This window comes from Bufo gargarizans, chromosome 3, assembly GCF_014858855.1.
Source record: "Bufo gargarizans isolate SCDJY-AF-19 chromosome 3, ASM1485885v1, whole genome shotgun sequence".
NCBI classification, from domain to species: Eukaryota; Metazoa; Chordata; class Amphibia; order Anura; family Bufonidae; genus Bufo; species Bufo gargarizans.
In genome coordinates this window covers 432,556,962-432,569,212 of record NC_058082.1, presented here as the reverse complement: position 1 = coordinate 432,569,212, position 12,251 = coordinate 432,556,962, and the positions used below count along the sequence as shown (strand labels likewise).

The window sequence follows — 12,251 nt, the reverse complement described above, 5'->3', positions numbered from 1 at the left end:
CCTGTGTTAGCTAACTTACGGCACTCCAGCTGTGGTAAAACTACAACTCCCAAGGTGCACACTTGCTTGGCTGTTCTCAGAACTCCACAGAAATGAATGGAGCATACTGAGAGTCGTAGTTTCACTACAGCTGAAGGGCCGGAGGTTAGCCATCACTGTAGTATGCTAACTAGCCTGAGGCTACTTAGGCTACTATTACATTAGCGTTGTGCCGTCTGGTTTTGAGATCCGGCACACGCTTCAGTTTGGTCCCTATTCATTGTCAATGGAGACAAAACTGAACAAACCGGTACGGAGTGCACCAGAAAGCATTATGTTCCAGTTTGTTACAATTCTATGCCGGACACAAATTTGCTGTAAGCAGCGTTTCTGTGTCTGGCATGGGAAACTGAAAAACCATATAAATGGTGCCAGATCCGTTTTTTTCGTACATGAAAAAAACTGATTCCTCGTCCATTGATTTACAATGGTTTTAGTGCCAGATCTGGTTTCTTCATTTTCGATATAATACAACTGGATCCATTCTGAACAGATGCGACCTGTTGTATTATTAGAATGGAAACGTTTTGCTGTGGCTTTGAGATCCCTTGCCGGAATAAAACTACAGCATGCTGCGGTGTTTGACCGGCTGCCTCTTGGCATGATTGCTGCAGAGTTTGACCGGCTGCCTCTCGGCATGATTGCTGCAGAGTTTGACCGGCTGCCTCTCGGCATGATTGCTGCAGAGTTTGACCGGCTGCCTCTCGGCATGATTGCTGCAGTGTTTGACTGGCTGCCTCTCGGCATGATTGCTGCGGTGTTTGACCGGCTGCCCCTCGGCATGATTGCTGCAGTGTTTGACCGGCTGCCTCTCGGCATGATTGCTGCGGTGTTTGACCGGCTGCCCCTCGGCATGATTGCTGCAGAGTTTGACCGGCTGCCTCTCGGCATGATTGCTGCAGAGTTTGACCGGCTGCCTCTCGGCATGATTGCTGCAGAGTTTGACCGGCTGCCTCTCGGCATGATTGCTGCAGTGTTTGACTGGCTGCCTCTCGGCATGATTGCTGCAGAGTTTGACCGGCTGCCTCTCGGCATGATTGCTGCAGAGTTTGACCGGCTGCCTCTCGGCATGATTGCTGCAGAGTTTGACCGGCTGCCTCTCGGCATGATTGCTGCAGTGTTTGACCGGCTGCCTCTCGGCATGATTGCTGCAGTGTTTGACTGGCTGCCTCTCGGTATGATTGCTGCGGTGTTTGACCGGCTGCCCCTCGGCATGATTGCTGCAGAGTTTGACCGGCTGCCTCTCGGCATGATTGCTGCAGTGTTTGACCGGCTGCCTCTCGGCATGATTGCAGTGCTGCGGCCGGACCTCCAGCCCGCCCCCATTATAGTGAATGGGGCCGGAGCGGACTTCCGCCAGCACGGTGGACTTGCAGTAGCACTGATCCGGCAGGCTGTTCCTCCGCCTGAACAGCCTGACAGAAAAGGCTACCGTCAGTGTGAAAGTAGCCTAAGTACTTGAAAAAACCGAGTATAAATCTCTTTGGAACTACAGTGGATTAATGCAATGACCATTCCTCAATATTGTAGCATAGCTAGGCAGAATTTCCTTTCAGAGTCCCGGGTAAGCTGGGTGACCTAGCATGTAGAGCTGTAACAGAGACTGCTGAATACTAAATCTACCTATATAAATCTCAAATTGTGCCATTATTTGTTATATTTGCCTTTCAGGGTCCTGGGAAAGCAGGATAATGTTACGGATCAATGAGTATGGACCCAGTGTGCCAACTAACTGGTTTAACTTGGCCTAAACCCTGAGTTTGTTATTCTGTCATTTTCCTGGTTTTCTCCCTTTCACCGCGTTACAGGAATCTAGACTTTGCTGTAGGGTAGCAACCAGACTGCTACCTCTTTGGATAGTCCCAAATGTACCTAACTAAATCTCCATTGTTGCTCTCAAATTATGCAATGTTTGCCTTTCAGGAACCTAGGTAAGCTGGGTAACAAAGCATATGGAGCTGTAAAGGGACTGCTGAATACTACATGTACCTAAATGAATCCCCCTTCTAGCTGTCAAAATGTGCCATAGCTCGTCATATTCTCAGGAAAGCTGTGGAGTTTGCACAAAGTAAAAGTAATACTAAGGCCCCTTTCACACGGGCGAGTTTTCCGCGCGGGTACAATGCGTGACATGAACGCATAGCACCAGCACTGAATCCTGACCTATTCATTTCAATAGGTCTGTGTAATGAGTGTAAACGTTTTTTTAATGCATCACTTGTGCATTGTGTGAAAAATGCAGCATGTTCTATATTCTGCGTTTTTCATGCAGCCCTGGACTGGGGCTTCAGTGAAAAATGCATTGCCTCTGGAAGCAAGTGTGGATGAGATGCGTTTTTCACTGGTGGTTGCTAGGAGAGGTTGTTTGTAAACCTTCCGTTTTTTATCTTATGCGGGAAAAACGCATCAAAATGCATTGCACCCGTGCAGAAAAAACTGAACGCAATCGCAGACAAAACTGACTGAACTTGCAAAATGGTGCGAGTTTCCCTGAACGCACACTGAACGCATCCGGACCTAATCCGTATAGTTTGTGTAAAAGAGGCCTATGGCTCCATTCACACGTCCGCAATTCTGTTCCGCATTTTTAGGAATGGAATTGCGGACCCATTCATTTCTATGGGGGCACACTATGTGCTGCCCAGATCCGGAAATGCGGGTCCACAATTCCGTTCCCGAAAAAATCGAGCATGTCCTATTCTTGTCCGCAAATGCAAACAAGATTAGGCATTTTCTATTATAGTACCGGGGATGTGCAGCCCGCAAAATGCAGAACACACATTGCCGTTGGATCCGCAAAACACATATGGATGTGTAAATGGACCCCTAAGAGTGGTGTTTTCTCAGAAACTTCACTGCAGATTTTTTAAAATTATTTTCCTTAAATTTTTACACTAAATTGCTAAAAGATGTGACAACAAAGTAAATGCAAAAGACATCAATGTTCACCTATGTCTGTTGTCATTGTTGCCACTGGTTTCCATTCTGCAGATCCTTTAGGTTATGGACTGGATTATAGGCCATGTGGACTAAGCCCCACCCCTTTCCCTGGACTCCCGATTTTGTCATCTCTGCTTGTGTACCCAATCCGTCTCCAGCTAAAGATGGTGGAGACGGAGAAAAGATTTCAGCAAAACTGCTTGCTGTTGCAGCTTACTGACAGTCTTGTAGGCATATCTAAGGCCTCATGCACACGACCGTTCAGTTTTTTGCGGTCCGCAAACCGCGGATCCGCAAAAAACGGAAGCCGCCCGTGTGCCTTCCACAATTTGCGGAACGGAACGAGCGGCCCATTGTAGAAATGCCTATTCTTGTCCGCAAAATGGACAAGAATAGGACATGCTATATTTTTTTGGCGGAGCCACGGAATGGAGCTAAGGATATGGACAGCACACAGAGTGCTGTCCGCATCTTTTGAGGCCCCATTGAAGTAAATGGGTCCGCGGACCCGAAAAACGGTCGTGTGCATGAGGCCTAAGAGGGGCATTTTTATACAGGCATTTAATAAAGTTAATATGTTGAGAGGTTAAGGCCCCTTTCACACAAGCAAGTTTTCCATGCGGGGGCAATGCATGTTTTTACTAACTCCTATCAACCATCAGTGAAAAACACATTGCATCCAAAATGCATCTAGGTTACATCTGGATGCAATGCGTTCTTCACTGAAGCCCCAGTCACTTCTATGGGGCCAGGGCTGCGTGGAAAACGCAGAATATAGAACATGCTGCGGTTCTCACACAACCCAGAAATGATGTACAATGATAGACCCACGGAAATGAATGGGTCAGGATTCAGTCCGGATGCATCTCAACTGCGCTGAAAACTTGCTTGTGTGAAAGGGGCCTTAGTGTCCCCTTAAAGGGGTATTCCCATCACATACAATGGGGGCATACCCTAGCGATATGCCCCCATTGTCTGCTCGGTGCATGTCCCAGACCCGCACCTACAAGGAGGACGGAGCGGGGAGAGCTGTGACTGGGGGACCCGGGGTCCGTCCACCAAGTGCTGCTCCCCGCTGCTCCCATACAAGTGAATGGCAGCGCACCGCACATGCGCAGCCCCTGCTCTCATTTATTTCTATAGGGCAGATGGAAATAGCCGAGCAAGGGCTTGGCTATTTTTGGTGGCCCCATTGAAATGAATAGAGGGCGGCTGCACATGCGTAGTGCGCTGCCATCTACTTTCCCACTCCGTTCTTGTTGTAGGTGCGGGTCCCAGAGGTGAGACCCACACGTATTAGACAATGGGGGCATATCCTAGCAATATCCCCCATTGCATGTGATGGTAAAACCCCTTTAAGTGATAGACATCCGTTAGGCAGGATTTCTGGACCTACTGTTTATGTATCTGAGTTCCTCTTGCTCTTATAATTGTTTTTCACCTACTACCTGAGGGAAAGATTTTTACATGGAATTTTTTCTATATTTTTTCCCATAGATAAGTCTATGCAGCTTTGAAAATGGATGGCCTATGCTACAAGAGCCTATTATCTTATGAATGTCTCAGTCTTAATTTACCTTCTTGATTTGGACATCACTGTGTCAGTGGACTCTATCTGGACTGTTATGTTGATGTCATTAATCCTTTCATAACCAGGCCTGAAAAGACCTTAAAGGGATTGTCCCATGAATAATATTCTAGAATTTTCAAACCATCACCTGGATCTCAATACTTTTGTAATTTAAAATTTATTATAGCTACTGAGTTATTCCAGGGAATCTATGTGTATAGCGCCACCTGCTGTTTGCTCTTTTAATTTCTCTGTCCAGCACACTGCGAAGGAAGCACATGCTCAGTTCCATCCTTCAACTGTCACTTGCTGCAGCAGACAGGACGCATCCTCTGAGAAAGGACCCCCCCCCCCAAACTGCCAACTTAAAGAGGACCTTTCATGGGTCCAGACTTTATAAACGAAGTATCAGGATATGTAGGGCATACAGCGTGGATATAATAGCGCTTACAATTTTTTATGGGGCGCCGCTCCGTTAGCCCACTGTGGCCCCCGTTAAATTCTCCCACCCTGTATGCTAATTTTCGCATCGGTGCAATGAGGAGGAGACGCAGTCTTTCTCTGTGGGCGTCTTCTTCTCCCTGGCTGTAGCGCTGTCCAATCGCAGCAGCGTTTTTTTTCTCCCTGGCTGTGACGCTCTACGATGCGATTGGACAGCGCTACAGCCAGGGAGAAGAAGACGCCCACAGAGAAATACTGCGTCTCCTCCTCATTGCACCGATGCGAAAATTAGCATACAGGGCGGGAGAATTTAACGGGTGCCACAGCATGTGCGGACTGCAAAAAACTGAACGGTCGTGTACACGAAGCCTTACAGGGCTGGTTCTAGCTTTGTTAGAAAGAGGTTGTCATGTACTAGATTATGTATGATTTTGTTTTACATTAATCATGGGACAACTTTAACCCTTTCACCCCTGGAGGTTTTTTTTTTTTTTAAAGAGCGCTTCAGCATCATGCACAGATCTGAGAAAAATTAATACCTTCCATGTGCACTCTATTTAGGGCTCATTCACACGGCCGTATGAACGGATCCACACCTGTTCCGTGTGCTGTCCGCATCCGTTATTCCATACTGTGGCTCCCCAGAAAAGATGGAACATGTCCGCGGACAAGAATAGGCATTTTCTATTATGGTTGCGGCCATGTGCGGTCCTTAAATTGCAGAACGCACATGGCCGGTATCCGTGTTTTGCCGATCCGCAAATTGCGGATCCGCAAAGCACTACGGCCATCTGAATGGGCCCTAATTTTCACTCCCATCATCCCATTAAAAGAAAGGGCAATTCCCATTTGCAAATATGGACAGGAATAGGACCTGCACTGAGAATTGTGAATCGGATGTGTGCATGAACCCACAGAAATGAAGGGGGTCAGTGTGCTATCCATGAAAAATAACACAGCACACTGAAGAAAAATGTACATTTGTACAAGAGCCCTTATACCCATTGAAATGACATAAAATACACACAAATACAACCAATATAAATATTTATTAACTCGACCTTCCAAATATTCATACAATAAAAAAATGTAAAAAAGGGAAACCTCTTTTTCAAATAACCTTGTATAATTAGGCATCTCCAATTACATGCCCATCACCATTTAAAATAAAATGTAAAACATTAAACTGAAAGAAAATGCTTCTAGAATCCCTGTTTTTATACTTAGGAATGTAATATATTTCATTTCAATGAAAGGGGTTGTCAGGATTTAAAAACACTATTGCCGTATTAAGGAATTTATACAAAGCATCCTCCTTCAGGATCATTTCAGATTTTTTTTCAAAATGCATGGATTTTAAGACTACGGCTTTACGGTGACTTCTGTTTGCACATTCGTCATGGTAGAATCATGGGTTACTCCAGGGGCATACACAAACCTTACAAGGCCCCCAGATTTCGGAAGAAATCAGAAAAATATTTACATGAAAAAATTCCTCCTCCGCCTTACCCACTTTATCCGATGTCTATGTTGAATAAAATGAAACAAGTGCTTTATAAATATGTTGTTCACCTTGAACTACATTGATACATTTCCTTGCACATATCTACGTATGTCTGTAGCTTTATATTATAAAGCTGTCTGCCTGAAGCCACCACTAGGGGGCGCCCAGTGTGAAGGAATGTATACATTTACAATACATTGCCATGGAAGCCATGAAAATATATTTGCACTGTGCACCACTTAGTGCCGTCTTCATGATTTTATGTGTCTTTTCCCCCATAGGATAATGTACTATGGTCATAGTAACCTGCAATCTTTAGGCTGTGGAGCCCTAAATTTGTGTGGTATTGTGTGTGCATTTCTAGTCTGTGCCATGTGTATGCTTTCGGCTCAATAATATCTATTATACACTATTTATGACAGATGAGCATAGCTGACACAATAACATTTGGAATGTACTAAGATTTCTTTCTGACTGCAGTTCTCGCTGTGTAGTTGCATGAAACTTTTTCTTATGAACAGATGCATGTTACCGTCCTGTACTGTTCCTATAATGTATATGCTTAAAGGGATTCTGTCATCAGTTGCCTTGATATAAATTTATTTGTCATAGAAGATGTGGGCTGCTAACCAACGGGCATTGCACCCCATTGCACCCAGAGGCTCCGCTCACTTGTCTTGATGTCCACGCCTCCACCACTTTGACTGACAAAGCCAGGAGGTGAAGACATATTCACGTCTGGCCCTGAAGTCTCAAGGCATTACATTCGACACATGAGCAGTACAGGGTTGGCGAATGTGCCTTGAATATGCTACCACAAAACTTCCGGCCCCTGTCAGTCAAAGTGGTGAGGGTGTGAACATCAAGGTAAGTGAGCATAGTCTCTGGGTGCAACGAGGAGCAATGACCATGCCTTCGTTGTACCCAGGGGCTAATCTGCATAAAAATCAAAGACTGATTTCTCCACATTGGGGGCACATTTGGAGATTGTACTGTAGTTAGCAGCGCACATCTCCCACAGAAGATGGATTTATAGTCAATGTATCTGATGACAGATTCCCGTTAACATGGTTTATTGTATTATTCATTCAACAATTTTTTTTCATCTTCTTTATTTTTGATTTTCATTTTTTACATTAATGGCAACTTCTTTAAAGCGACTGTCACCCAGAGGCATATAGCCTGGTAGGGTTGATGACGCAGATTAAAATGGTTCCTGTCTTAGGTCTGTTGGTGGTGTAGTTGCTGAGAAAAATGAATTAAAAATCATGCAAATAAACTATTTGAGCACCGGGAGGTGGACTTTTGCGGTTCGAGCACCACTCCAGTGACGCCCCTGGTGCTCCATAATGATGCCCCTTTGACTTTAGACTAGACCGTGGTCATGTCTAAAACGGCGCATGCGCACAACATCTTCAGCTTCATCCTGACGAGTAAAGATACTGTGCGCATATTCTGGACATGAGTGCAGTCTAGCGCCGTCAATCTAAAGGAAGGGGGGCATGATGAAAAGCAGATGCGCGTCATTATGGAGCACCAAGGGCGTCTCTGGAGCAGTGCTCAAACCATATAAGCCTGTCTCCTGGTGCTCGAATAGTTTGGATAATTTTGAATGTAAATGTTTCTCTGCAACGATACCACCGACAGATATAAGACAGGTATCGTTTTAATGAGCGTCATCAACTCTACTAGGTTATATGCCTCTGGGTGACAGAGCTGCTTTAAGTTAAAACAACTTACAATCCGGTGTCCACATTTGGCAATACAGTTCATGGGTAAAAAGTACTTGAAGGTTTCATCCTCAATACCAAGTAGCATAAAGTTGTGAACATTTTTGTCACGTTTAATGTGTAACATAACATGTCTCCGTTGGACAAAATGTATGACATGGCACACAACAGTTCTAAGGGATGAAGGTGAGATGTCAGGAATAATGTCACAGGATCATAATAAATAGGGTCAACAATATCTTTTTAAACTATTATTATACTGTAAATGTGCAGATGGTTTTATATGTTCCAAGTTGCTGGCGGTTTCCTAGGCCCCTTTGGCTTTGCAAATCGTTTCCCAAAACCTGAAATTAGTCAAAAATATAATTATAAGGACCGGGATTTAATTTACAGCTAATAAGTCCAGTTTCCTGCATCACAGCGGTTCTGAGAGCTGAGATACAGGGAGTTATGTGCAAGGTCCTCACATTAAAAGGGTTGTCCAATTAGGGCAACTTATCACCCTATCCCAAGGATGGGCAAACTCGGCCTTCCAGCTGTTTTAAAACTACAAATCCCATCATATGGCTCTATGAAAATTGCATCTACCCCATCAAGTGAACGGTGTAAAAAAATAAATAAATAGAAAAATGACACCAAACAGCTTTTTTGTGACTTCACCTCCCAAAAATGAGATAAAAAGCAACCAGGAAGCCAAATGTACCCCAAAAAGATGAAAAAACAAAACAATAAAAACTACAGCTTGTTTCGCACAAAATAAGCCCTCATGTAGCTCATTCAACAAAAAATAAAAAAAGTTATTGCTCTTAAAAACCATGACAGAAAATGTCCTTGTTAAAAAAAAAACTGATGCTGCTCCCTCCCTTCTGACGTATCCACAAATTACAGTTTATGACCACAATTGGAGTGTTACTGTATTCAGGAGAAAGTGGGTAGCAAATTGGGGGGCTATTCTCCTTTTATCTTTTGTGAAAAAGAAAGTTTGGGCCTAAAGCGGCATTTTCTTGTGAAAAAAGTGTAATTTTTCATTTTCACACAATTCTATGAAACAGCTGTTGAGTGAAGTGCTCGCTACACCCCTTAAAAATTTCTTGGGTGGTGTAGTTTACTAAATGTGGTCACTTTTTGGGGGTTTTCACTGTGGGGTTACCTCAGGGCCTCTTCAATGGCCCAAAGACCATTCCAGCAAAATCTGCCCTCTAAAAACCATATGGCGCTCCTTGCCTTCTGTGCCCTGTTGTGTGCCCAAACAGCAGTATACAACCACATATGGGGTGTTTCTGCAAACTGTAGAATCAAGGTAATAAGTATTGATGTTTGTTTTGTTGTTAACCCTTGTGTTCCAGGAAAAAAATGATTAAAATGGAAAATCTGCAAAAAAGTGACATTAAAAATTTTCACCTCTATTTTGCTTTAATTCCCGTGGAATACCTAAAGGGTTAACAACATTTCTAAAACCAGTTTTGAATAGTTTGAGGGGTGTCATTTCTAAAATGGGGTCATTTAGGGGTTAGTTCTATTATGTAAGCCCCACAAAGTGACTTCAGGACTGAACTGGTCTGAAGTTGACTTTGGAAATTCTAAACCTTCTAATGTCCTAAAAAAAAAAATTACATTACTAAAATGATGCCAACACAAAGTAGACATATGGTGAATGTTAATTAATGAGTATTTTATGAGGTATCACTAATCTGTCTTAGAAGCAGAGAGATAAAAAATGTATAAAACATTGAATTTTTTCAAATTTTTGTTAACGTTTTGATTTTTTTAAAATAAATAAAAGGTAAAACATATTGACTCAAATTTACCATTAACATGCAGTACAACGTGTCGCGAGAAAACAGTCTCAGAATGGCTTGGATAAATAAAAGCGTTCCAAAGTTATTACCACATAAAGTGACACATGTCAGATTTGCAAAATTAGGCCTGGTCAGAAAGGGCATAAATGGCCCGGTCTGGAAGTGGTTAATAAATGCTATTTTGTAGCACTATGCAATAGAAATTGAGAAGCACATTAGCATGTCCAATAGAAGGAGAATAAAACTGAATGCAATGTGTATTTGTTTTGTTGTTAAGCTGTGAATATGATTTGTTTTTGCACCCAATTTACGATGTAGAGAGTTTTTACATAGCTATAAATATGACAAAGTGGTTACCAATGTTGGCTTGCACTACTGGGACCCTAGGTTCAAATCTGACCAAGGGCACCATCTGCATGGCGTTACAAAATTTACTTTGTTTCTGTGCGTTTCCTCCCAAATTCCGAGAACATACTGATAGATTAGTTGCTGTTCTATGAAACTGTTCCCAGTGTGTGTCTGAAAGTAGATTATAGACCAGGCATCTCAAACTGCGGCCCTCCAGCTGTTGTAAAACTACAACTCCCACAATGCCCTGCTGTAGGCTGATACCTGTAGGCTGCCCGGGCATGCTGGGAGTTGTAGTTTTGCAACAGCTGGATGGCCGCAGTTTGAGATGCCTGTTATAGACAATATCTGTACAGAACATGTTGGTGCTATATACATGAAAATAAATAGTAAGATGATTTAAAAAAAATTACCAAAGTGTAAAAATGAAAGAGGACTACTTGATCCAGAAGATGCAGATTCAGTTTTAGCCACACTGCAAACATCTGTTAAAAGAAAAAAATATTTTAATTTTATTTCCAACCTAGAGAGACGTGAAGGCTGGTTTCATAGACTGATGTTTCACACCACTTTACACCAGTTTATTATATCCCCTGAGCTGCCGGAGGACTACCTTAATTGCACTTTTTTATTTTTCTGTCGACTGTATAAGGGCTTATTTTATGCAGAGCAAGTTTCATTTTTTAACATAATCATTTTTGATGAAATGTATAACCTTTTTGGAAAAAAACAACACAATTCCCCCATTGTTTTTAAGATTTTGCTTTTATGGTGTTCACTGCTCGTTAATATTGACATTTTAAAGGGGTTATCCAAGAGTAAGATAGACCTCCAGGAGTGGCCGACCCATGGTGGAGATCATACTTATCTGGTTCCTGCCGCTGGTTTTGGTGTCTGAGGCTTCCGTGCTGGCTCTTTCCCTCCCTGCTGCGATAAGATGATAAACATCTGTTGATGGGGGGAGAGGTGACCACTGCAGCAAATCACGGGCCACACAGCAGCAACATGCATCATGTGACCAATCGTCATGATGCTAGGGGAGCTTGCAACTTTTAAAAGATTAAATAACACTTTAAAAAAAAAGATTGCTTGTGTCACCATATTCTTACACCCATAACTTTTTTTTCTGTGAACAGAGCTGTGTAAGGGTTCATTTTTTGTGTAGGGAGCTATATCTTGTATTACCATTTTGGGATACATGGGACCTTTAGATCATTTTTTTATTTCATTTTTTGGGTGAGACGAGGTTATCAAAAAACCACAATTCTGATATTGGGGATTTCTGATGGAGGTCAACATGTGAGTTAAATAATGGATACCAATTATGTTTTTTATGTATATATTGTAGGGATCTGTGTATTTGTGATGGGGTTGGCAATGACAGACATCGGGGGTTAAAAGTCCAAATGATGCTTTATTTTTCATCCATCCTAACACTATACTGGGCTTTTAAGTGACTTGGGGTGAAGCCAATCACATAATGCATAACACAAAACATGAAATAAACACCTGCACATCTGGGCACCACCTATACAAAGAACATTTCTCTCCTTTATGCTTTCAGTAGTTTTTTTTACATTTTTATAAACTTAGTTCAACTTTTTTTCCGATTAGATTTCATAGTGATTCTGACAGGAGGCAAAAGGCATAATGTCATAGTGAACAGGACATGGCAGGGCTGGCGCCCTTAACCCCTTGAGGACCTCCACTGTACATTTACAGCGGAAGTCTGGTGTTTAAACTTGGCGCCCGCTCGCACGTGCAGAGGGTACCATAGCCGCCTGGTTTCTGCTATTTTAAATATCAGAGACCCGCGGCACATGTATGCGATCAGCCATTTTCCCTTTCAGATGCCGTGGTCAAATATGACCACGGCATCT

At 42.9% G+C, this 12,251-nt stretch overlaps 1 protein-coding gene across 3 annotated transcripts in view; it reads right to left on the bottom strand.

Moving 5' to 3' along the window:
* Nucleotides 1-6,020: 6,020 nt before the first annotated feature.
* PTPN22 (protein tyrosine phosphatase non-receptor type 22) overlaps nt 6,021-12,251 on the bottom strand; it is a 181,579-nt gene continuing 175,348 nt past the window's right edge. For all 3 annotated transcript variants that reach the window (XM_044283477.1, XM_044283479.1, XM_044283478.1), the window contains exons 20-21: nt 10,785-10,856; nt 6,021-8,568 (exon numbers count right to left, since the gene is read on the bottom strand). In XM_044283477.1, coding sequence (XP_044139412.1) covers nt 8,504-8,568; nt 10,785-10,856 — 137 coding nt within the window. In that variant the 3' untranslated portion in view covers nt 6,021-8,503. The remainder of the gene's footprint in view (nt 8,569-10,784; nt 10,857-12,251) is intronic.